The 27905-nt window shown below is 38.9% G+C and overlaps 2 protein-coding genes across 11 annotated transcripts in view; one reads left to right on the forward strand and one right to left on the reverse strand.

Moving 5' to 3' along the window:
- Nucleotides 1-3272, reverse strand: part of LOC136434701 (pseudouridylate synthase 7 homolog) — a 32385-nt gene extending 29113 nt beyond the window's left edge. Inside the window, exons 1-2 of the mRNA XM_066427701.1 lie at nucleotides 3159-3272; nucleotides 156-340 (exon numbers count right to left, since the gene is read on the reverse strand). Of these exons, the coding sequence (XP_066283798.1) occupies nucleotides 156-336 (181 nt within the window). The 5' untranslated portion in view covers nucleotides 337-340; nucleotides 3159-3272. The remainder of the gene's footprint in view (nucleotides 1-155; nucleotides 341-3158) is intronic.
- A 100-nt stretch (nucleotides 3273-3372) lies between these two features.
- The window catches only part of LOC136434699 (SRSF protein kinase 3-like), a 48296-nt gene continuing 23763 nt past the window's right edge, over nucleotides 3373-27905 (forward strand). For 3 of the 10 annotated variants that reach the window (XM_066427687.1, XM_066427690.1, XM_066427691.1), the window contains exon 1: nucleotides 17947-18562. In XM_066427687.1, coding sequence (XP_066283784.1) covers nucleotides 18369-18562 — 194 coding nt within the window. In that variant the 5' untranslated portion in view covers nucleotides 17947-18368. Of the gene's footprint in view, nucleotides 3458-3549; nucleotides 3653-17943; nucleotides 18563-23242; nucleotides 23317-26032; nucleotides 26237-27905 lie in introns of those variants that run through there. The other 7 variants (XM_066427696.1, XM_066427689.1, XM_066427688.1 and 4 more) reach the window with 6 other exon arrangements.

Below are 27905 nucleotides of genomic sequence, written 5' to 3' on the forward strand. Positions count from 1 at the left end.
CATGTACAGTACTAGCACTGTAACTAGTGCATGTGACACTTTAACATGAAAGTAATAGCTTGTATAGAAAGTTTGATGGCAGATTTTACAGTTATATAGACTTAGAGAACAGAACTATAATGACAAGTAGCAAATATTAAAAATGATTATTTTACCTCCCGTAACCTGACTATTTCCATCACCAGCTCCCGTCGGCTTCTGGTCCATACATGTAGATGGGTTTTTACCTCCTTTGTCAGGTATTGCTTCCGACACTTCAGATAACTTGATCTTTTTCGCGGATTTCTCTGGTGGCTCTGGTTCAGCAGATCTCTTTTCTTGTTCCATATCTGCCATCCTCCTGTTTCGATACATGTAACGTAACGTTATCAACAGTTATATACACATTAAACATTATACAGGGTCTGCATGGAGGGTCTCAACAATGCTTCATGCTGAATTTAGAATAACGCCTTAACTTTAAGTATAATGCTAAAAGAATCATGAAGGCATTTACGCAAAATCTGGTTGCCTCACTACGAATTACGTGGATAGGACGGCTTTCCCTACGAATTACAGGAAATCAAAATAGGCTGCCTACGCCTTACGGAAAAGAGCATGCAGACCCTCATTATGATATAATGTATATCTTAATAATAATATGATCATCAAAATATGCATGCTAAATCCCTTTATAACTGAATACTAGAAAGGCAACATTTGCGAGCAAATACAGCATGTTTAGCCATACTCCTCGCCATGCAAAAAATGGACTCTCCCCAAATAACAATGGACCATTCTAAAATACTTGCACTAAAAAAATGAATCACCCCAGTCCAAAACTGAGTCTTCCAGTAGCACCTCAACACAATATGGACCAGTCCACAACCATATCCACTAATTGATTAACACTTCTGCTAAAGAATGGACTTTTTCATAATCATTCCAGCTCAAAATTGAAAGAAATAATTAAAGAATCCTCCCCTTGCAAGAATGGGATATTCCGTGCCATTTCCATGTAAACCAGTCGAAAAATATCCGCTGAAAATTACACTCTTGCGCATAATCAACCCAGTTCAAAATTGAATTAAAAAAGATCAGCCCCAGGGAAGAATGAAGTTTTCCATAGTATACATATGAAGATTTGACAGGAGACGAAGGAAATGACCAAAAACAACATATTTGGGTCAATTCAAAGTCACCGAGAGGGTTTTAATATAATATTTGTAATATGTTTGAACTATTTTGATTAAAAGAATGTCTAAGTCACAACAGTTCTAAAGTGTTCAAACAATTAGAATTGAAACTTATAACATGTTTGAACTCATTTCACATACGTTGGAAACATTTCGAACGTAACTACACAAAAATCTCTTTATTTAGAACAGTTTCAAACCATCTATCCAAATGTTTCAATGTTCGAACAATTTGTAACAAAAGATTTTCACAATTGCCCTCATAAACGAAGGTGCTAAGTCCTCCTGTGTGTTTCTGCCTATTTTCGGTGGCCGCGCTAGACCACCAGCGGATTTGTTTTGACGGAGCGTCACCCGCGCGCGACGATGTACACTGTTCGGCACCGCTAATATCCGGCATTTTCCCGCTCCAAAACACTCCACAAGACCCACGTTTTTAGTGTTTTGCCTCTTGTGCAACACGATTCGATTTGCATTACTAACGGGACGAAAATGATAGAAAAAATTCACCCCGTCCCGGCGTCCGTCCCAAAAACATGAACGACATGAAAATATATTTTCTTACAGATTCAATCACAAAAATCAACAGCATGGGATTCCAAATTTTCGCAACGGCCGACCATTTATCATGGTTGAACTTCCTTCCAAGGCGTGCGATAGATAAACATTCCCGGCACATAATAGTCACTAGTACCAGACTAACGCAAGCTCATGATGATAATAGGGAGAAAGTTTGTCAGTGAAGTTTGGCCACCAGAGGGTACATTCATTTAACGTTACAAGCTAGCGCAAAGGGGCGAATCATTGACCTTACCGGGGACTGACTCTACTGGCCTAATCATTCCTTTTTTGCCGAATTCTACGATCCATACGCCCGTACGTAGGACATGTAGGAAGGCACCGCCTACCACCCGCCTTTGATCATGTATGAAGTCGGCGGCATAGAGAGATCATCAATCAATTTTGACAGGAGTGTCGCGCCAGTCTGAGGAGAAACGATCTCCCGTGTTGTGTTGAAGAATTTGGAGTTTGAAAATATCTGGAATAACTAATGCTAGAATAAACATTCACAAAATCATTGATTTAACTTGTTTTCTGTTATAAAATTTCCTAAACTGCAATTTAACCACTGAGTTTAAGGGAACATGGTGTTTTCCCGATAATCACGTTAAATGTTTATGTCCGGTCTTTCCTCCTCGTAAGCAAACTTCAAGCTTGGCCAGGTGCAAGGCACTCGGGGTCAATGACCTGTAGGTCATATGTAGTATTGAAAGTGACAGAAGTGGCAAATATTGTCAAGAAAGCCCAAAATAAATCGTTTTGAATATATGTATGCCAAAAATGGGAATGTAGTCCTTTAAATATTTGTTCAAGCCACATATACAGCAAATTTCAGGTCATTCGGTTGAAATACAAGGGCGCAGGAGGCCAAGATATGCTAAAAATAGCCTAAAAACCTCAATAAAATCACTTTCAAGGTCAATATCAAAAAAAGGAAAAGAACGTACATTGGTTTTTGCCTACATTACCTCTGTACCAAATTTCAGGTCATTTGGTCAACAAATGACAGAGATGAATCGATTTGAAGATTTGACAGGAGAAGAAACATGAGAGAAAACAATATGTTGAGCCATACTTATGGCTAAACATAACTAATCCTTCTACGATTTCTGTCGGCTTTGTCATCATCAGTAAGTAACAGGTTTTGTGCTTCTGATGTCTTAATTAAAATCTCAACAAGGCAGAGACAGCAGACTTCAACCCCTCTTGATGGTAAGCGCCCTCTGGCAGACCTTATATAAATTGCAGATTTGAAACACAGACAGAAAGACAGATACATGCATGGGCAGACACACACACACAAAATAACACACTCCCTGGGTGTGAAATAAGGGGTACAACAACGCAGGTTTACATGTAGTTTTAATGTCAACAGTTCGTTCAAATATTTAATAAATCATGGAAACTGCAACGTGCACCAACCTGTGTCTGACGCCAGTCGGACTTGCCCTCTGTCGAAACTACACTGACAAATTCTCTGCAGGAGCTCACTCTGCCAGTTAACTACGACGCTACTTCCTACGTGATGTGCTTAAGTAAAAAATTACAGAAAAATCACCAGATTCTGTAGATTCGGCGAAAACCAGAAAATTTCGATTTCCCTCTTTTCCACGTTTGACCCCGCGGCCATCCCACAATGCACCATAATGAGCCAATGCGCAAGCGCGGTGACCCCAATTTCAAAATCGAGAAAAAAAGTTTGAGAATGAGTTCCAGAAAAGGTGAGCAAATTATACCATTTTCTCGCCTGTTTCTAACCGTGTCCTCTACCGTCTCGGTCAGGTTTGTTCATATGTATCCTTCTGATTCGCAGTGTTAGCCATCCAGGCCCGGAAAAAGCGGACAAAAGCGCCAAAGGGGCGACTGAAAAATGCGGCGAACCGGGACCGCAATCGTCAAGCTGGCAAGGGGCAGGGGTGAGTAGAAAATTTTGACAGGTTGTACGATGTACTTGTCAACATCACAGATTGATCAATTCTACTAAACAAACACCACCCTGTTTGCTTTGCTGATTGGTGTCATCTTGTCCATGACGACAATTCACCAGCGGAACGGCTCAGGGGTTCATACGGCTTCCTGATTCACCGTGACAGGCCTCCGTCCCATGCTCTCTCACGCCCGCTATCCGATATGGCTTCCTACAATCGTTTTACCACACAGATTCATCATGTTCCGAAGTAGCCGGCCATTTCTCCCCACCATTCGTGATGGCATCTAAAGTACGTTTGTGCGCCAAATTGGCTGCTTCCTTCGCTAGCAGGAGCTCGCAACCCTGTCACAGCTGAGAAAAGCGCAGTCCTGTTTGCATGGGAGGACAAGGTTGTGTGAGGTCAGAACGTCTGTCTGAGACAAGGCCAAGTCTCTGACCCGCACACAGGAAGGCAAGGATCCCCTTGTCAGTCTTGAGTATCATGTACCCTCACTGCATGCTTCCTCGTGTTTGTTCTAAGTATTTAGTGGATCTATGTCCCTTCTTAAAGGCATTGTTTGTATTGGTGCATTTGACAGTAGCCTTGAACGAGTTAAAGCCTTCAGGAGGGTGTGTTTTACCTTGCACCAATGTCATTTAGAGTATTGGGTATCCTAACTGAATGTTTTCTAATATGTACTCAAGGTATGTAGTGGATCTATGTGCCTCTGTAATGACCTTGTTTGTGTTATCACATTCGATTTGACGACTTAGACTTGAAGAGGGCATGTTTTACCCATGTACTATAACATGTACCTAACAATATACGTATGATGCATCTTACCCTACCAATGTCAGTCTGACTAACAAGTAAGTATGTATAGGGTTTTTACGCACCAGGTATGTAGTAATTATAATGATGAGCTACCTGAGTACGAATCATGTTTGTATTATTACATTTGACAGTCATCTTGAAGCCTTGATAAAGCAATCAACCATTACATACATTTATTTATGTGCTGTCACAAGTCTTGAGGCTTATGGAATACTGCTCCCTTGTTGCCCCATTTTCTGGATGTTTGTATCCTTCTGACAAGAAAAGGGGTACTCGACTTGATTTCGAAAATCTTGTGTTTGGGGAGGATGGGTGTGACCATGGAATGGATTGTGTTTTTTCTTACCCAGACCCTCCTCCCCCCTCAGTGTCGACTTTTGTAAATCTATTCCCAACACATTCTAGTTTGGCTTGCCACACTGATTATTTTTATCGCCACTTACACAAGTTGCTGGTAGGGAATTTTAGTTTTTACTGTCAGATTTGTAGGATTTTTGTAGGGAATGAGCACCAACATAGTTACATACAATCAACGACCCTCATTTTCCAACATAGCATCAAATCTAATAGCATTAGGAGCAGGTCACACAAAGCAAAACGCTATTGGCTGATTCAGTGTTTATTGAGGCATGTACAATCCGTTAGTACACAGGACAACTTTGCCTGAAAAATCGAGCAATACCCAAGAAATAAGGCGTCTTTGGAGCTTCCTGCCATCATCCAAAATGCATGTTTGGGTCCGTAAAAGACTAAATCCTTGACTTGGGAGGGAAAGTATATAGGCTTTATAGCAAAATAAGTTTCAGGTAAAAGATACCATCCTCAGGCGCCACAGCCAATTTGATAGCTGAGGTAAAGTGTTTGCTCAACTTAACCGCCAAGAAAAGAAATCCCTGTTCTGTGCCATTGACAATGACATTGTGCAATTCTATCTTCAGACATCCAATCTTTACCTGTTAAAAGCGCACGGAAAGAGCAAGCTGCAGTTGACTGTTAGAAAGTGGCTGTGTTGACTGTTGTGTTTGCACATGTCTTTTGGAACAGGTCATCTACTCTATATGTCTAAAATACTTTTTACAAGTGAGTGTGGGTAGTGTGTACTGTAAGTCTACATTGAAGCAATTTCCAACAATTTGTATTTACAATTTTGTTGCTGGTATTTTACATATATGTACTGTAGTGTATTACAACAATGTCCTGCACAGAAGCAATTTCAAACAATTTGTAGTCATTTTTTGCTGGTATTACTATTAGGCACTTTCCTTCCATGCATTTCTTGAGACTTACATGATAAAGTCCTAGTGATTCACTCTTTTAGTATTCTGAGTTCTAGATCTATTTCTGTTTTAGCAATTGATTCATTCACACATTGTAACTGAGTACAGCCAAACCATACAACACCAGTGCTAAACTTAGTGTCCTGTTTCTTGTTCTTAGCATGTCCACACTGCTTTGCCCCAAGTCTGAGCAAAGAAGATCTAGGTTGTTTATAGAAATAAACCCAGATAGACTCCTTGTGTGCATAGCCCAGTATCTGTCCCCAGTGAGGAAAAGACATGACATGCTATAGGTCATCCATGGGTCAGGGTATGAGACAACATTCACTTTACATTAGTGTCCTCAGTTGTATATGTGCTGTAGCAGGGGGTCAAAGAATTTCCTGGCTTTTACATGGCATCTGTGGTAATCTCCAAGCAGATCTACACCGGTGCAAAAATCGTATACAAATGTAAGCTAGCCAGAGAAGGACCTTCCTTGGCTAGAGAAGGACCTTCTCTGGCTAGCTTATACAATTTTTGCACAGGTGTAGATCTGCTTGGAGATCACATCTGTGGTAGAAATTGTCTGAGATGTTAACCTTTTCCTTGCTGTGGTAACCTTTTCACTAAGCACCAAGAGACCTTTGTGGCACTGTTTCAAGTAACAGAAGAGATTAGACACCTGCTTTGAAGACACATGACACGGTCTTTGATGTGGCATGGAAGGTACCACAGCACTGTTACTTAATCCTTCTGGGGAGATATTGCATTAGTCTATTAGATGCCCTGCTTTATCATGATACTCATTGTCCCTAAGGCTAACCAATTCATTTCCTTGGTTCTCAGACATTATAAGTAAAAATGAAGCAAAAGGATATCATGAAATAAAAACAGAGGGCTGGGAAGAAAACTTGAATCTGACTGTATTTATATTTGTACTCCTACATGTACATTTGTGTGTACATTTGCAGCAAGGTAAGATTTTACCCTTAGACTCTGTTTTCATGTTTAGCATCATTTTTAGATACAACCATGGACCAAAAAATTTAATTGATGTGGCCAAACAGTAAGAGTGCTTCTCAAGTGATCATTGTATTTGTAGCAAGAAACCAAACACCTTAAGAGAGCTGAATATACTTTCCCATGTCTCATACTACTATGTAATGACCCAGAAAATGTGACAGTTGGTAGAAGTACTTGGATTGCAGTTCCAACCAAATTTGATGAATCGTGCAGATCATCTTTGTCCTGTTGCTCGCGCTGCGTCAGATCATTGATTTTGCACTGACATTGCAGTCAGACCGTTTTTCTAATAATGCCCCTGTGCTATATATTGGCACGCTGGCTTCCTAACATGTTTAATTTATGGACGTCTCAAGTATTGCACTAAGGGTAGGGATGATACAAAGCCTTTTTATGCTGACCACTTAATCTTGTTGCCAAATGTGTCCTTTGTTGTTACACTTTAGACACTAATGTATTTCTAGTTTGCATCCTGAAATCATCTATTTCTATGCCTGCCAGCATCTTGTTTAAATATCACAGCAGTGCAAAGGTCAAACTACATTGTATATTACTATTACTAGTATGCATGACCTGATAAACTCAATGTAGTGTTTACCTGAATTATCTAAGAGAAAAGTATACAAATTTACTGTCCAATACGGAATACCTGTATACAAATTTACTGTCCAATACCTGTTTTATGGAAAGCTAGTTAAGGCGTAAAAAAAATGGAAATGGCTTGAGGGGGGTTGAGGCCATTTTGATTTATAACAAGTTACATGTTGTGGTTAAAAAAAACATGGGTGTGGTTTTTCAGTCAAATACTGTTGTGTAGCTGCACTGTTTTGTTTTTCCCAAATGAGATTTAAACTCTTGGTGACATTTTATTATCGGCTACATGATTAGCAATCTTTTACTACTTTAGCACCTAGTAGTACGTTATACAATTCTGACTGCCATATATAGATTATAAGGGCATATAGTAACATGGTTACTTTTATTTCGCGCTATGGGCAACATTGAGAGTGATTTTAAGTGCGGCAACGCTATAGTAACATACTGCTACAGTATTGGACAAAAATGTTTGCAGTGGTTTTAAGTTCGCGGTGAAATGGTCTCCACGAAAACCGCGAACATAAAACCACCGCAAACATTTCTGCATTTACAGTATTATGATATGTCAGTGTGTAATACCAGAGAGGGTACATGCCTTGTCACAGATACCCAATCAATGCTTGATACAGGTACCAGATCAATACACCTTATGCCTTTTTCTGTATAGGAAATAATACCTGATTAGGTTTACAGGCTGCAGTTATTCACTTGTATGCATCTCCAACAGTTTTCTACAAGGAATACTTTGTTATTGTTAAAAAAAGTTGTTTGAAGGTATCTGAATTATCAGGAAATAAAATTAAAATGCGAGAATATTTCAATTATGTTTGCATTTTCTAAACCTCCATGCAACAAGAATTCTCCAAAACTCTAAGTCTTTGAAGATGATATATAATTGCAATGTAGGAAAATCTAAATCAAACGCTGAGCTCATTTCAGCATGCCCATATACAAATGTATTCAATTATGGGGATTGAAGTTGGGAGGGTCAGAAATGTCAAACAATTGACAGCAAATCTTTGCCATATCATAACAACTGGATTTGAAACTCTGTACATGTATGTACTACTAATAACTTCTTTTTCCAAAGAGGGAAGATATATATATCATATATTATATATTATCCATGAATAGCTGCTGGCCTTGGTATGATCTGCCAGCTTGGCATTAATTTAAAGGTCATGTTGTATGCAGCATACATGACAGTTGGTCTGCTGCCCAATAAAGCAGCGAAACTTGTGCCAGAGTCCAGATCAATGGACAGAGATCAACGAAAATGGCCTAGTCCAAGGCCATAGATCTGGAGATATATGTTACCAGACAATTGTATTATCATCTTGGTCATTGTTGTGTTATCATGATTCAAGTCTATATTATAATAGTTGCTGAGGGAGTCCCAAACAATTTTGGTCGGGTTTCAGGGAAAGTTTTTTTGTCAGTCTGAAATTTATTGATGAACCTTTGATCGATTGTATCTAATTGATATCGCAAATTCGTGGCTGCACTGGTGTATTGTTGTTGATATTATGGTTATAATATCATAATATGGACATTTATGTCATGGTAACTATTTATTTGAAGTTATGTATCTGCTAACTTGAAAAAGATAGTCCATGATTACTTTTTGTTTCTCTCTGCAGAAAATAGTGGGAAGTTGCATTCTATCCTATCAATCAGATTATTCCCTGGACAGTGTGGTATGTTAGATCAGTGCCATATGTTATCTGTTGTGCTTGTCAATACCATGGAGTGCTTGTATATCTGTTCCAGAAATACACCACAAGTGTCTTATGTCAACACCTGGAGAGCCCTGGACAATTTTTAACATGAAAATTCCTGCTTTGACATAATTTACAGTTTGACATAGTCTAGCCTGGATATCATCCTGGTTTTAAAAGATACATCCGGTGCGATTGTGGAATATACACATACATTGTGTAGAACTTCAATTAGTAGAAGTGGACATAAACTAAATAGGATGTTACACAGGCTATTCAGAACCATCTGTAGAGAATTGGACACAGATGTTTCTGTGTTATGACACAAGCGCTGGCAAATTGTGACAGAGATCTAGCTTATCTATTGCGTAGTTCTATCTTCATGATGTGGGTTACTGTGGGTGTATTATGTATTAAAAAGTGAAAATTAATCCTTATCTTACTGTTGATGTTGACATGATAAGCTGTATCCTATCTGTTTTGCTTTATCAGTATTACTGGTTTCTATTATCGGTCCCGACATTCTCCCAATCTATTATTTAGTGAACAAACTCCTTTCAGTTTGTTTTGGCTGTGCCATAAGTGGTTGGATTGGTAGGGTTTTTGTCCCCATACAGGCCTAAAGAGCAAACTAGCAACACCTATTATCGTTTAAGGCTTTCATTACTTGACTACACATGCGTGAGTGAAACCAGAAATGTGTGGGTAATGCATGTATATTTGCTAAGAACCAACTGGTTATACTGTGTAGTCAAATCCATGTAGATTTCAGTTCATAGATTCATACATTGATAAGGTTTATTGCTTTCTTCCTGGTTTGTATGGAGCTGATTTATTTTGGACAACTAGGTAATAAATCAATTTTGTAATGCCTTTCGGTTTTCCTTGTCTTTACTTAAGTCTATTTTTCAGTGCAAGGACAGGGTAATGTTATGTAGTAGTAGTAGTAGTAGTAGTAGTGGACTGGTTTATTTATTCCACAAGAAGGGTACAAGCTGGTGTCTTTAGATTGACATTTTCATGGAAGTGCAAAATCAATTTTGTTGTGCAGTTGTCTTACCACCCAAGGGCAAGAGGAATGTAAATTCATTGGCAGACTGAATACCAACAAGTGGCTTTGATTTGTCTGCTGCTTTTGATCTTTAGTAAGGCCATGTTGGTTTGATTATATGACATCCTCTAGGAACCTCAAAACTGATGCATGATTGTGAATAAGAAAAGTTTGGAAAAAAAAGGTTGCCTTAAGCTTCATTTTGAAATCTACGTGATCAGGAAGGTTGAACAACTTTGATTGCTATACAGAATAATAGATTTTTAATTTTTGTTCTTATTCACATCTTCTTTGACTTAGGAATTGCCTTTGGCCTTCTGTGACATTTATACTATCCATTTCCTGAGATATTTTTATATTATTTTTTATGTTATTTATGGCATGTATTTGCTCATTTTGCAGTTGCTTTGTATGATTTACAACACGGTTGATACAGGCAAAAATTGACAGTTTGAGCCTCTAGTGCGCTACTAGTAAGGTCACAAGTTAAAATGTTATCTTTTTCAGCCTTTTGAATGCACCTGCACTGATTGTTTTCAAGCATTTAGTATGATTTACAAATATGATATTAACATTATCAAGCATTATAGGAAAAAATCAAAAACATACGTAATGCTAGTTGGAATATATAAATGATTTTTTTTTTCATCTCATCAATCCATAGACCCATGTCAGACAGTGTCAGTCATATCTTTGTATGTAGTTCTGATACTTTTCAATATCTAAGTAATGTAGCAAGGATTATTCTGGCCTCCTTATTACATGACAGGTAGATCTGCTTTAGCTCAGCTATGAATGGTACACTGTAATGACTGGATCAACCCAGATGTCTTCTGTAATCCCCTTGTGACTTTGATGCCCCCAATACCAAACATATCTCATCATGGTGTTTGAATGTAGGAGCCACCCCTTAGTAACCACCAGGGCTGGAAATAGTGGGTGCATGTGCACCTTTGTGCACCCAAAATTGGAGCTGTGCACCTAATTTTTGACTGTGGGTGCACCAGTGCACCTAGATATTTTTGTAGGATATACTCATATAGGGTAGAGGTAATATTATGCACAAGTTTCAGAAAAAGTAATATTACCTTTATTGCACTTTGTTTGATGTATCACTTTAGAATGTTAAAGTTAGCTATAGAATTTGAGATTGAAATTCTCAAGAGAAGCAGTAGGGTTTGTAAGTAAGTTTTGGTGATAAAAAATTGATATTCTACTTTATTATGAATAATGTTGTGAGGCCAAAATTATATTCTGTGGACCTAAATTTTTCAGGTAAGCCCAAGTACGGGAATTGGCGAGGTTCCCGTGCGGGAACTGCACCATACAGGTGGTAAAATTCCCGCACGGGAACCTCTCCACCTAGAAGCGCGGACGCCCGTGCGGGAATGTCACCACTTGGGACCGACATCGCCCGCACGGGTTTTCACTACTAAGTACCCACATTGCATTCACGGGAATTTCACCAATCACGTCCGACATCGTCCGTACGGGACTTTCACCAGTCGTCGGGCCAACACCGTCCGTACGGGAATATCACTAGTCGTGGCCTACATTGTCCGTACGGGAATTTCACCAGTCGTGACCAACGTCGCCCGCACGGGTTTTCACTACTCAATATCGATGTTAACTTGATGCTTGAGTTCAGAGGGCCAAAATGTGCTGAATACTATTTGCATCTGATACAAATCATATGTTTCTCTTTTCTTTTGTACAGGCACGTCGATATCGATTGTCGGAGAAAAGCCAGCAATGCCGTTTGGTCTTAAATCATTAACGTCAGGGCTGTTGATTTGTTTTCGCCATGTTCTGTTCGTTCTGGTTTGTGTTCCGTTTTGACGTTACTTCCGTTTTGACGTTATTTTGTTTTCCGTTTTGACGTTACCTTGAGATCCGTTCTCATATTCAGGATTTGCCGTTTATACCAGATCGAGTTGCGTTTTGATGTTTGAAGAACCAAGTACATAATTTTGAAGGATATGTACAAAATGCAACGAAATTGCACGCTCACAAACGAACCATTGTCATTTTTGCAATACTTTCTAATTCTCTACAAGAAGAAAGGTAAGTCACTGGTTGAGCTGCATGAAACAGCGGACCCACCTAGGACATACGGTAGGTTTGTAATCTAAAGAATAAAGTGAACGGTGGCTTCATTATGAAACAAAAATAAACATGTGACATGTCATGTGTTTTCAATGATAAAGTTTTTTTTAAATTATCAGTCTGACAATATATATTTGTTAGGCTTCAAATCAGCTACGTAGACCCAGCCGTTTGACAACTTATTTTCTTACCGTCCACTATCGGTGATATACATGCTGCAATCTCAGATTGACAATCAGGAAGTTTAAAAAATCGTTATGATGTTTTCAATTATGTAAGTAGATTAAATAAATGGCTAACAAACTTTAACAAGTAACGCTGATTTGCATTAAACGAACATCGGGTGAAAAGAGCACCCTGTCACATTTACCTACAACTGCTAAGCAGAATTGTAGTAGACTGGTAGAATTCAAATGAAATGGATGAAATTTCAATCAAATGTGTCGATGATTCGACTTGAACATACATCATGTTAGTATAAAAGGTAAGGTGCATATGTAGTGTTAGATCAAACGAAATAATGTCTCGAAAAATACGAGACTGATGATAAAATCTCTTCCGAAGAGGAAGTCAGTTAACTGTTTTCGGTATTCTTCCTCGTACACTTATAAACTGCGCACCTGTGTATAAAAGGGAACATTACAAAGCAGTTAACAGTCTGTCACAAATATATCTTATGACACTCTATCTATGAAAAAAGAGGGATTTTGCAACTCTAGTACATGTACTTGTATTTCCAAAGGCTTTGTTATTCACCGAGTCCTATGGACGACACAACAGAAAATTCGACACACAATTGACTTAACAATACACGTTGTTTTAAGAACGGCCTTTGTTCTCAGCGTTGTTAGCGTTTCCGGCTCGCATACTCATAATTGTTTATCCACACTGATGCTAGCCTTAATCTTCATTGTCTAAAATAACAGTTCTGTATCTGGAATATTTAACGATAATATTTAAAATAAAGTTTGATCGAATAAGAATTGCCGTATGAAAGTTTGGCCCGTTTAAAATGCCGTAGAAAAATCCTATTTCTATACAATAGTTGATTGCAAATTGCTAATTTTGTGCCAAAATCATTTTCAACAGCTGAAAGCGGTCACAACCTTACAGGAATTAACATGTGTTTTTATTCGTGACAAAAGAGGGAAAACTGAAGGAAAACAGATTGGAGACCAGGGGTGGGTAAGAAAATGAAACAGTGTAGATTTAGCTAGCCGTGGTTGTTCTGATGAAGACGTTAGCTGTGAAAGTTCCTGGGGAAAAATGTGGCTTCCGAACTTCATTGGCAACGATAGTGCTAGTGAAATCTCGCAAGGCCGACCAAACATATCCGTTTGCTTTTTTTAATACGACTTCCGCCGGCGAAATATCTCCGTTATATGCAAACTCGAGAAGTGACTTGCCCTTCCTTCCCTATTTCACTCTAAATGAGAAATCACTATGTTTCAAATTCTAACGTTCATTATATTCGTAGGTCTGACAAGATATTCGTGAGAGCAACAGACTGATGTCAAGCCATAAATCAGCAATAAACCTGAAATTCAAAATGGCGAGGCGTCGCGTGACTACAAAGACAAGAGAAATAACAACATTCGTCTTTACACACAAATTCAAAACAGCAACAACAAACTGGCGGTACGAGTTTCAATATTCGATTGCGTAGTGTCGACTTTGTGGGTGATAGTTTTGTGACTCAACACGCGTACGGTATCACAATATTGCTCAAATTCCCGTACGGACGATGTCGGACATGAGTGGTGATGTTTTAGCCTCCAGCAGGCGTAGCGTTCGGCAAAAAAGGGAATAATTGGCCAGTAGAATCGGTCCACGGTAAAGTTAATACTGCGCCCAGAAATAAAACTCTCTGGTGGCCAAACTTCCCTGGCAAATATATTCTCCCTATAGCCTATACCCGGCGTAGTTAGTCTGGTAGATGTTGGCCACGACTGGTGAAATTCCCGTACGGACAATGTAGGCCACGATTGGTGAAATTCCCGTACGGACGATGTCGGTCGTGATTGGTGAAATTCCCGAACGGACGATGTCGGTCGTGATTGGTGAAATTCCCGAACGGACGATGTCGGTCGTGATTGGTGAAATTCCCGAACGGACGATGTCGGTCGTGATTGGTGAAATTCCCGTACGGACGATGTCGGTCGTGATTGGTGAAAATCCCGAACGGACAATGTGGGTCACGACTGGTGATATTCCCGTACGGGCAATGTAGGCCACGATCGCGCCTGGTGAAAATCCCGTAAGGACGATGTCGGCCGTGATTGGTGAAATTCCCGAACGGACAATGTAGGCCACGGCTGGTGAAAGTCCCGTACGGACGATGTCGGCCGTAAGTGGTGAAATTCCCGTGTATTCAATGTGGGTACTAGTACTTGGCAGTGAAAACCCGTGCGGGCGATGTCGGTACCAAGTGGTGACATTCCCGCACGGGCGTCCGCGCTTCTAGGTGGAGAGGTTCCCGTGCGGGAATTTTACCACCTGTATGGTGCAGTTCCCGCACGGGAACCTCGCCAATTCCCGTACTTGGGCCTTCCTCAAATTTTTAGGTTAGGTGAACCAGTGAACCTATTCCCAAAAAAAGCATTTTGAGCCCTGGTAACCAACCATCTCAAACTGCAATTGCTTCTATTTGTGTGGTTCATCCCCAGGGTAAGATCAGTACAAATGCAACAAAGCCATTTTCTAGCATTCAGTATCTGTTCTTCAGCAATCATTTGATCTTTTCTTACATTCTGTGTTATTTTCCAAAAGTAGCTGTCATTGCTTGACCAATATGGATGGATGGGTGGACAGCGAAATTGAAAGCTGCTAAGAAAGGAAAATTAAATTATTGGTGTGCAAGAAAATATAATTACTCTTATGGTACCAGTGAATTCAATTATAAGTGGTTGTAGGCTGACCAATCGAATGGCTTATATTGAGTATTGAGCAACATCGCCCAAATTAAGGCAAAAATACAGAAGATGCCTTAAGCTTGTAGTGTTGTAGATTGGGAACATCATATTGTCAGCTTTTAATCGTACATTCTTATCTCATAGCGTAATGTATGATTCTAGGAATATTGGCACAATGTAGTGAATATACAGTATATGAAAATGGGAACCTTGCAAAAAAAAATCAGATATCTGTATAAACAAAGGGCTTGAGTTTCAAATTATTTTCTAAATCCTAGAAATGTCTTTAACTACTTCAAAGACCAAATGTTTAGGACTTCAATCAAATTTCAAACCAATAGGAATATTTGCCCTGCAGCCCTGAGGCTGAGAACTGTATAGATATCTACCTCTATCTGTAGTTCTTTGACTGACTGTTGTCTTGCCTGTGACATCAGTATAGCAGGTGTAGATGGGATCAATAGTACAAATATACCACTAAAACCGCCTTTTCTTATCTTTCTCTTGTATTGTACATGTATATAGTCTTGGGTTCTTTTATGTACTTCTGATACGTGTGCCTGATTGTACTTTACTACTGTAAAGATAAATGACACAATGTATCATATCAAGAAAAGATTTGTTACCATACCCTGGTATCCCTTGAGTATCCTGCAACTAGAAATTTGTTAAGTTAGGTGATAAATTTCTTCACAGTCAAAAAAATTCTGATGATTTCTAAGATTTTTTTGTAATCTACGGAAAACAGCTTGATGACCATATGTAACGTATGCAAACGTGTGCAGTTTAAAACAATGTTCAGATTTTTCCAAATTGTTTCGCCATTGACTAGTACAATCACATCATGCTCTGCCAAGTTATGAAACCCTTAGGGCATTCATAAGAAGACCTTGTGGGAAAAAGACAAGATACCCTGAGGCAGGTGATCCCTAACAAAGGACAGGTGTTTAACAAGAATTAAAGGTCAAAGGTCAATAGGTAGTATAGTTTGTATCACAATATTCTAACAAAGAGTGTCTCTTCTTGAGCTTCCATGATCTTTGACTTTTTGCCAAGCTTATAATTATATCAGAAACTTTAGAAAGAAAACCATTTTGTTCAGACCTTGATTGAAGTTCATTAGCTTTATACAAATGTAATCGTGTCTGGAAAAAGATAAATACAGTGCTTGTTCAAAATAAATTTCCTTTCTAAGATGTAAACAGGCTTGTACTTATAAGAAAGGGCACTATTTCCCCTCCCCCATAAAATTGTTTAATTGTCCATAGACACTAGTACCTCAAAAGTGGAAAGCAGTGGTGACCTCGTCACAACTGCAGTACCAGTACCACCTACTATGTCCCAGTGGCGCTGTGGCAACCTGGTATGGTGTAATAATTGGCAACCGCTCAGTGACAGGTACTGGCAAATGGTAGCCAAATTTAATTAGGTTAATGGCAAAGCAGCCCTCAAAGCTTTGCATTCCCAAAGTTTAATCATGTCATTGATGTGTTAGTGAAGGTAGATTTTAAATGTGGTATCTTGATCAAGACAGTTGATGTTGAATACTTTCTTAAGTAATATCATTAGTTTCAATTCAAGTTTTCTTTTCGTTATTGTTAAGATTCTTTCAGATTCACAAAGACACTGAGATTCTTTTCTTGTTAATCTATCAGAATATCAAGAGGAGATTCAAATATACTGTGCTGAGTTGCAATTTTGTTTGTGTTGTTTTCCTGTATGTGCAACTTGTCCTTAAATAGCATCGGTACATGAAATATTCAAACGTATATGAATGATATTTCAAATAGCTCTGGAGTCCTTTGTAGTGGGACAATGTGGCTGATTGTCTATCTTCAAAGCGAGTTTTGAAATTTGCGACAATATTACTTATGAAGAAACATTCTTTTACAAGGACATTGCTCAGTAGTACTAGTAGTCTAATCAACATGTTTTTGTATGTAGTAAAAGGCAGGTAACAATTTTCTGAAAGTTTGTCTTTAGACAATGTATATGATACGTTGTTGTCCTTGACAACCATTCTTTACAGTGGAAGAAAAACAATAAATAAGGCTGGTGGTAAGTTCTATCTACCCAAGGTGAACACATGCATGTATTGTGTTTCCCCTATGGACTAAGTACATTGGCTAATGATTTAATCATCGGATATGGGAAGAAAATACTTCTAATACAACACACTGATGATTGTCTGGAAATTGATATTGACTATCCCACAGGTACAATACAACAGGGTGCTAACATTGCAACATATGTCTAAGGAGGTCTGTGAAAATAACGATTGTAATGCTTTGTTTGCATCCCGTATTTGAAGTATCACATTTCAAACGGACAAAAGCAAAGTAGTAAATGCACACATCAAGAAGAATGCAGACGTTGAAAGGTGGCGGTTAGTATATAAACATGAAGATGTCAAATAGAGCTTACCGTCAACAAGACTACATGTTTCCTGGCTCTCAACAACAAATGCTTGTTCACGCAAAGAACACTTTACACCTTTCTTCTCGAAATACGACGTTAACACTGTCCTATTGTTGCACCTGTTCTTGTAAAGACGTTTATTTTCTTACAATACACAAGGGGCATGTTGTCTGAATGGCATCAGTGCACATGAAAGATTTTCCGTTACAGCGAAGGTAATAGTTGAGTGATTGTAAGAATGCGGTTGCTTGCTACAGGGTGCAACATTCCCTACTTTAGGATTGACCTTTGGCTGTTTGAGTTGTTTTTTTCAAAACAAGAAGTCTGTTAGTCATTAGTTTGGATCTCATGAGAGCCATGGGGTTGGGCTGACAATTCTATATATGATGATTGTGCTCGCTTATCAAGGCAAGCATGTGGTCATAAGCATTCTATTTATTGATCTAGAGATCTAGGGACTAGAACTGCTTCACAGAGAAGAAGTGCATTCTGATACAAGGATCCACCGGTAGAAAACCGTTGGGAAAGACTTCTGTGCTAACCCGTTGTGCAAGTATGCTGTAGAATTACTGGGTGATCGTCAGGGTGGTTGACAATTATGTCGTAAACCTGGAAGGAAAATTACCAAGAAGTGGCACTGTTTTGAAGAGGAGTCATTTCTCCCAAGACAACAGTGTATGCAGGTCACCACCGAACTGTCCTTAGTTAGCTGTGTCAGAAGTGGAGCGTTCCAATCGAGTGTAACTGTAAGGCCTCATCTCAGCGTGAATCCTTTGGTCTGTCCGCATCTGGAGCCCTCACAACATGAAGGAAAAGATGGAGAAAGGAGAAGTAGAGAACAGCGCGCCTGTTATAGAGAACGGCAATGGGAAAATCATACCCGACGACCCTCTTCAGGAGATAAAGGATTTCCTACGCAGGAAGGACCTTCGGGGCCGTGCCAAGGTCCGGAGGCAATATGTGGAGAATATCATGGCAAAGGCTATGAAGAAGAAGAGGTATGTACTATTGTACATGTGTTAGAGCTTGTTGTGAATCAGAGATTTTTGACCCAGTATTTGAGTCAGTTGACAGTGGTTCTAATTATATGTCAATGTTTGTTGTGGAGTATTTAAACGACTTCAAGCATCCTCTGTGCTAGCGATGGTTGTCCTTTTAAAATCATCAAGACTTGCGCTATTCAGATGGCTACTAAGGAAACTGATTTATGCTTGTTTGAAATTGAAATTGCAAAGGCCAGTGCGTTTTCCATTCTGACTCTGCCCCCATTCTTGCCCCTGAAGTCAAACCCCATAAATATAGAGGTGCCGATGCTATGACCCTTGTTGGGGAAGAGTAACGACTTGAAAAGACTGCTGACCAAGTTGAGTGTTCTCTCAGGAATATTGAATTCAGCTCACATCCGAAATAGATTCTATGAAATACAACTCTTCAGTTCAATACCTTATTGTCAATGAGAGGCTGTTACATACAAAATTCAATGTTTCTAGGTCATTTCAACTTTCTTTTGTATAGATCTTACAATTAACCCATTTTTAATCCAATATGTCATTATTAAATGTTGCTTGTGGTGACATTATGTCTTGTATTTTCTGTTTGACCATTGAGAATCCCCAGACTCAAGTGTTTTCCTCCCAGGTGATATAGTTATCTGAAGATCACCTGTAGTGTGATAAAGATGACACTGCTGTTAACAGTCATGTCACATCTTTAAAACGTCCAGACGTTACGTCACTGTGGAACATTTGACACTCGACTGCAGATTGATACGCTCATGTATTCACACTCAATCACAGGGTTATATAAGGGTGAAAATCATTATTTTGATTGTCATATTTATTGGTTGTTAGTAGTTCTGTTTCAGCTCTATCCAGGACCAAGTAGTTAATAATTTTTCAGCATTGGTGAACCTGATAGTCATATAAACATGGCGAAAAGGTTGTGATTTTTCGTCCATTTTCTTAATTTTGTAAGAGATGAAACAAAAATTATTGTGTGTGTGGGGGGGGGGGGTGTTGTTCACCTTGTAGTGCCCAGTGGCACATAGTTCAGCAAGTTTCCTTGCTAGCTGTTTCTGTATCAGAATATATTTTTACAGGAAGGGGTTGCTAGCCCTAACTCTTCAACATGCTCGAGTCACCCACTGTGGAGTCAGCGTAAACAACCCCCTTGGTGTAAACATGTAACTGTAGTGTTATGAGTCAGTAGCTTTCTTGGAATCCTTTTTCATATTATGTAATCAAGTTTAGAAAAGACACAGTACATGGGAACACTGCCAAAAGAAGGTTGTATTCTGTGGAGCAAGGAAAAGATAAGCACTTTTGATTGCACTCCAACAAGATTTTGGTCAAGTGCTGTGGTACCAACTGGATATGTAAGCTAAGATTTTGATATCTTGCAATAACTTGGTTCTTGTCAATTTCTAATCAAATGAATAACTAACAAATGTGTACATGCATCGAGACTAATCTCCAAGAATATGTAGTGTGTTTGTCAGTGTTTTTTTTTTTTTTCTAGACATTTCATGCTTTTTACAGATGCCCTCCTTTAGTAACTTCATAATCTCCAGAAAAACAAAACACCGCAAAATATGCTCAAAACAAGTCCCACTGCTACATCTGCTTGGAGATTACATCAAAACCATCATAGAAAGCTGGTTTAGTACTCTGTGGTGATTCCATGCATCAGTGCATGTTATGTCACACTATCTGGAAATCTTCCAAGTTTAAGACTGGCTCAGCCTGAGGCAATGTCCATGTTTGATTACTTCAATGACTTTTAAATGATTTAGTGTCATGAATGTTTCAGTGACACTGCTTATTGTTCCCTGTCCCTTTTCTGAAATGGGAGGTTTCCAAGGAGTGACTTCACACTGGGTAGAAAATAGAATGGGCGGGACTATGTAGAGGTGCTAATTTTCACGCCCCTCCCCTCTAATTAAGTGCACTGAAACTGTGTATTCTGTTAACTTGGTATATCCAGTATCTAATGCTATAATGTGGAACACCTTTGTGATTTTGAAAATGTAAAAAAAAATAGCAAATTTATGTTGCTTTATTTCTTGTGACTTATTTTTGCTTTTCCCACAAAATTGTCTAAGCAGCTCATATACATTGTATTATATAGACTGTCACATCTCCTCGGTCACATATTGGAGTCTTCCCTTCGTTTTCTTGTCTTATTTCTTTTTTAAAGAATGCCATGCAACTGGTCATGCAAATAAATAAAAAGCGTGCAGATTTGTATTAGCTTGACATTTTTGTGTCTTCTGCTAAACACTCTGAAACTGCATATTATTATTGTTGGAGCAATGGAGTTGGAAAATATTTTTGTGTCTCCTTGGTGTAACATTCGCATATAAGAAAGGCTCATTACCATTACATGCTTCAGAAGGTGTCATGATGACTGTCAATTAGGTAATTGGAAATCAGAACGAGTCCATAAATAAAATGATTTGCATGTTTATGAGGGTTTTATAATTCACACAGTAGTAATTGGTCCACTTAGGACAATGGTACCAATTGTCTACATATGAATATGAAAGGAGGCCTCCATTGAGCTTTTTGAGCCAATCCTTTGATCTCACTTATTTACCTCAGGAGCTTTTGCTGCTGCAATATTGCATTGAACCACAAGGGGGCATAGATCAGCTTGCAAACTTCCTGTTGCTCTATACTGGACATTGGTACATGTACATGTAGGTATGACATCACATGTACATGTAACATGTACATGTGATGTCATACCTACATGTACATGTACCAATGATGTACATGCATATTGAAGCATGCTCATTGGCCAGGCTTCTAGCAGATAGACCTTGTTATCAAGAAGTTTTCCAGGCAGGATTGAGGACAAGCCTAGAAAATCATTCTTCAACCCTTTCATATGAGATTGATAATGGCAGGGATGTTCATATAACCTTTTTCACACTGGTGATTCTCTAACTTCTGCAGTCTTTGACTCGTATGTAAGTTCAACCATTACATTAAGTACCACTTTGGTTATGTTTTGGTTATAAGGTTCTGTTTTATTGCATAAACCTTTTGTACCGTGTAATGAAAACTTGTAATGTGTCATGGTACTTGGTAAAGCACATTATACCATATCATGCTATCATATTTCATTGACTCATTAATCGTAACTTGTTTTATTTGAATTGCAACAACACAATACTCGTAAAGCAACACTATAGATGGCGATTGCTGGTCCAAATTAGCTCTCCTGGTAATCTTGAATTTGTCCAGTCAAAGCTTGCCGCAAACCCCACTGGTTACCCTCATACAGCCAAACGAGCCCCATGTACCAGCACATACTTCAGGCTTCATTTAAATTACCTGCACTTGATGAGATGCACCCTGCTTCCTTATAGATAAGGAACGGTCTAATATCAGTTGATGTGTTCCTGGGGCTCCTCTGATGGCATGAGGCTATTTCTGGAGCCTCTTGAGTGAGTGGCAGTGGGGTAATGAGTTAGAGTATAGAGGTGATGTCCCTGGCAAGGGCAGGAGGGATGGAATCATGGCAAAAGGTGGAATAGAAGTGAGGCGGAGTATTTCAAGTAGTCAGACATTCAAGAGTGTGTGAAAAATGAAAGAATTTCAACTATTGACTGTGTGCCCGTGTTTCAATCAATCATTCGCGAGTGCTGATGCATTGGGGCTGCAGACAGTATTCTCTTGAGAAAGTGCAATTTTTGTATTTTGGGAAAGGAAAATTGTATTCGTGACTTGAATATCTGAGTTATAGCATAATACATGCACCAAAGGTCATGTTACTGAAAATTCATGTTACTGTAAGTTGGCAACACTTCGAATTTGTGGAAATCAAGAATTGCGGCGTCTTGGAGTTCACTGTCAAAACAACTACATTAACGCAATGTACAACAGAGCACATGTTCACAGTGTGATAAGTTTGCGGTAAAACAACAAACCAAATGAAATCACTGCATAGATTTCACAACTCACATCTCAATCATTACGACCATATTTAGTAAGAGAGATGTGAATCGTCGATGAAGGTTATACATCCAGGTAATAAGATTCGCAACGTAACAGTTACTCAAGTAACTGGATGTGAATCACCGTGATTATGCAAAAGATTGACTGAAACTTGCTTTTGTACATAGTACAGTACAGGAAGAACATGTCTAGTCATACCCTTAGTCATGTCTCTACGCAGCAGTGGTTGTAGTTTTTCAAAAGGTATCAGGCACTCGTTATCAAAAATGTAAGACCTCGTTAGGGACCAAGGAGTTTTAAGTTCTTTAAGAACTGCAGGAACACAGAGGACGTCCAGAAATAGCCACTCTGCATGCAAGGTCCCATGTCTTGGCACCAAACAGTCAATCTTGCATGATCTTAGCCCCTGCAGCCCTAATGACAGGTCTGGGGCCAGACATGCCTTCATTTCTGTTTGATAAGGGGCAGTCCAGGGCACTTTTCTTGTGGACTGAGCCATAAATTATGTGAAAATCACACTGTAGTTCAAAGGGAACCACCCAGGATCAAATTCACGGCCTGAGATAAGGAAGCCCCTTGTTTGAATGTTCGGATGCATCTCGTGTAATGATACTCCTTAGTGCCGGCCCTTCAAGTTGTGGGAGTTATTGCAGATTCTGAAGTAAGAAAGAGACCTTCAAGTCTTGGGAGTTATTGCAGCATTAAGACAGCAACCTCTGCTAGTGGTGCACCATGGATCTTAGAGTCTTGTGGCTAGCAGGCATCGAGCCGTCATCTTCATACATCACAATGTAGGTACCACACAATGACTAACACAAACAAATTATTTAGTTCTAGGGCTTAATCTAGGCTGTGAGTTGTTTGAAATTGTTGAGACTGACTGAATGTTATGTTTAGAGAATTAGACTCAATAATATTCCAAACTGGTGTCTTTACATGCATGTCAAGGAACAAGTAGGTTATTCTACTCCAAATGTGTGTATGTTTACATTGGTAACTGTTGAACCTACATGTAGCTATGCATTTGCCTGATTGGAGTTTGTCTTTATGACCCTATACTATTATGAGCCACCCAAAGCATTTTGATGTATCAGTGATTTGATTGGTTTTGACATCAGATAATCCAGGTGGCGCCCTTAAAGTAAGAGCAGCCTGTTGGACAGCTTAAGGTGTTGTAAATGATTCAAAGAGTACATGTGAGACATTCTGTACCAGTGCCACCATTCATTCTCAAAATGTTGATTTTTCATGATATCTATTTCAACAATATTTCTACTGTACCACTAAATGCTGTTCTTCATGTATATGTACACATGTAGGGGTAAAGTTACATTGATTATGCTAGATAGTGCATACATATTTTCTCCTTTGGGCTTCCAAGTTATGATTTATGAATCGTCGTATGATTTTGACAGATCACAAAACATCTTCTAGTATAGTCTTCAGTTGCTGCCATATATGATGTGTACATTTACCTAGCAAAGTGTTTTACATGTACATATTGGGTTGCTGATTAGGTCTACAATGTCAGTGACTTGTGACTGACTACCTTCAAAACAATCAGTTATTAAGAAACAAAAAGCACAGAGAAAGGTACTCCTCTTTTTGCTATCTTCGCTTCATCTGAACTCAGAAATAATCAGACAGGAATCTATAGGTATAAATGTTGCTTTTTGATCATAATCTTAATTAACTGTCTTCCAATACGAGCAGATTACAATTCCTGTTAGTTGCAGCTGGTAACTTACAAAAGATACATCTGCATGGTCTGTGTCTCCAATAGGCAGTACCTGTCAATCATATAGGTTTCGCCTTCAGAAAAGGTCAACTGAACATAATTGGATTTCCGGCTGTCAAAGAAGATTTACTTTGTAGTGCAGCAAGTATTTTGGCAGATACATCATAGGTATAGTAGAATGTGAAAGGTTGTATAGTTAGAATATGCCTCCATACTTCATTTTTCACATCCAACCCAGAAATATATATTTTGTAGGATTTATAGTTTGGGTTATTGAATAGATATGCATCATTTATTAACTTCCAAGCAGACGTTGGGGTGAAAATTGTGAAGTTTTTGATAGGCTGGTTTTTCTTACCCCAACATCTGCTTGGATATTTATATATAGCAAAATTGAAAAAGGCACTTCTCACAATCCTAACTTAAAAGTTATGTTATCCTTGTGTATTTTTGCAACATCATCATAATCATTGTGCAGCATGCACAGAAAAATTATATAAATATGCAATATACACTTAAGAACTGAACGAACAAGTTATTATGATCATTGTCAAATGATTATCAATATTCTAACACTGTAAAGTAGGAAAAACGTTTGTCTTGTCCACATGCAATCTGACAGAAAACATCTAGACTACATGTATATGCATGATTGCTAGCTCCAGCCTGCTACAGCCACAGGTACCTGGTATGCCATCCTCGTGGATCAAAAGTAATTTTGGCTGGCAAAGCTGCCTTCGTGCCTCATCCTTCATACATACATGTAGTATATGGGTTGTATTTTTCATGGTTTTCAGCTGCATTATGGCTGACTTTTGTGAGCTTACCGCATGTTGCGTATGTATGAAACATTTATCATCGCAATGGGCTTCTGAAGTGCGTTCAAAGTGAACCCAAGTATCCAACGCTGTCCTCCAAGCTTTGATCGATGGGGCCTTCGAGCATGTATGAAAGAGAAAAGCACCGTGACAAAATGAGTTGGAGACTTCTAAATTTCAAACCAATATTAAGAAGACCAAGAGGTCTCTCTTAAGTGTGGAAAGGTCATTCAAGCATCTCCATGGAAAATATTTTAGCCAGGTGACCAGACTGTTTGTCTGGGATATGGTATGATCTGATCCCTGTCGGCAAATGATTCATCATTTGCAAGACTTCACAGAGATGCCAGACTTTGGGGGGATGGATAACACCTTCCTTGGCACGCATTGTTTCCTACATTCATACATACACCTGTACATTTTCATACATTTGTATGCTTTTGCCGCAATGTCTTACTACAACCCAACCGGAAAGCAGTGACTAGTCACTGAGTCAGCCAGGGAACTAATGGAATAAAGAAAAATAGATATAGATATAGATAGTATGAGGTCAAAATCTATATGCCTAAAATTACCTCTCACCTGATATATGGCAGACAAACTGTACCACCGGGTCTTTGAACTTGTAATTGGGAACAGAGTATCATTGTGCTTGCAATGAATTATACATCATGTGTCTTTTATAAGAATTGGATCCAGCCAATTAAAGATTCATATAATATTATCTAGATAAATGTGATATAGATGAAAAAATCATAAATTCATGCCAGACTATGTTGTTCAACACAGTTGCTATTCCAGACATCGTGATAATTTTTCCCTGCTCACTGATTTGATAACAACGATAATTGACTTAATCCTCCATAGACTACTGGCCGGGCGGAAGTAAAAGCCATTGACACTACGTTGTACAGCTCCCCTGTGTGTGTGTGAGAGTGAGCTTGCGCCACTCACTCAGTCTGGTCGAGTCGTTAACCATGTCGGGTGAGTGGTGCTAGGAGCGTACGTATTGATCGGACGGAGGCTCACAGTGACTCGCTCGGTGGTACCGTACCATTGTGTATGGACAATCGTACGGTCAGCTTTCCATGGAGCTGGGAGAGACATGTCGCTGGCTGCACAGCTCCAGCTCCAACTATCACAGCTGTCTCTCAGGTATATATACACCTGTGTCTTCAAGTCATAGCTTCTTGGCACGGCTGTTCCTTAGATTGCCTATATCTTACCCTGTTTCCCACTGCCATAACATTGAACCGAACCTGGCTCCCTAATGTGTTTTACCGACATGGCAACTTTCCAACTCAATTTTAGCTGGGTGTGGTATGATCTGAAGTATTTTTTACAAGGCGTATTTTATAATTCCACGTCAGATTTCAGTTCTGTTTCATTGTGAATCTAAATAGAGGTAGTTTGGAGTGTGTTGAAGTTGATAAGTCCCTGTGGGGCAATTTGGCTGCTGTTCAGAATGCATGCTCCATTGCTCGTGTAATCAGGAGTTATTTCTATTAAAGATGAGATTTTATGATAAACAGATGGTGTGGAATATTAGTCCTTCCAGTTGCTACTGTGGCCTGATCTTTTGCATGTGCCTCAGTAATTCAATACACCTTTGACCTGTACAATGTCTCTTAAGTAATCCACCGGGACTAGAAATTGAATTTCTGGTTTCTGACATCACCCTCTAAAACTATCTGATAAAAAAACCTGCTTTATGTCTATATGTAAACTGTAGTTTACAGTTTATAGTATTTAAACACTATTTGATATATGTTCTTATTGCAGCTGTGGCTAAACAGATACACAGTTATATACTTTAACTTGCATCATGCACTTGCCAATTTATTGCACATACATTGAATTTATTAATTGTTATGCTGCAGGAAGTTGAGTTATTTTGGTTCAGCATACACAGTATTTGTTTGTGAAAGCTATGTGACATGCTTAGGTTGTGGGGTGAAAGTTTGTGACCTACATTGCCACAAAGTGTTCATTAGTTAATGGAGCTGCCTGTGATATATGTTGTATATGTAAAGTGGGTATATATCACACCATACTGTAGAATTTGCTTTCTATGGCTTCAGCTTTAAAGACTGACTGTCAACAAGGCTGAATTGAACATTGCTGTCTCTTATGTCCAAGATGTTATGTTGAAGAATGCTAGAAGATTCAAATTAAAATGTGACTATATGAAAACATTTGTACCTAGATGCTTAAATTTTTGCACAAAATATATGTTATTCCCTTTATACTAATTATACTGAGTGAGAATATCAATCTTTCCCAGACTATTGTGTAATGTTGCGTCACCAGTGTTTTTTGTCAGGCCACAGTGAGGACAGACTGATTAATGACCTACAGGATGTGTCTTTACAGGGATGATTTGTAGGCCTCTGTTCCTGTTACAACATCAGGACAGAAGTTATACCGTGATTTATGAGAATATATAATTGTCTGGCTTTGCCTGAGGTTTATTCAAACTGATGAATGCAGTAGTGTCTGCTGACAGACAAAATGGAGAACATATTTACCGATGCAGTACTTCATGACTTATAGCTTCTTAAGTACGAACATTTTTATCTCTCCCAAGTTGCTTCATTATTTTGTAGGTTGAATCGGTGATGAGTTTGTTAAACTCTAGGCAAAAATGATATTGTGGTGATTTATTATGACATTTTGATTATGCCAGTCTAGTATAACTATGATTCTTTGAACTTAAAAGTTGCAACCCACTTCAAATTGGATCATTCCATTCTTGCCAAGGGGGAAAGGTTTAGTTTTAGTTTGATAGAACCTCCTTGGATCTATTCAGTATTTTCCACTCATT

This window comes from Branchiostoma lanceolatum, chromosome 5 (genome assembly GCF_035083965.1).
Source record: "Branchiostoma lanceolatum isolate klBraLanc5 chromosome 5, klBraLanc5.hap2, whole genome shotgun sequence".
Classification (NCBI taxonomy): Eukaryota; Metazoa; Chordata; class Leptocardii; order Amphioxiformes; family Branchiostomatidae; genus Branchiostoma; species Branchiostoma lanceolatum.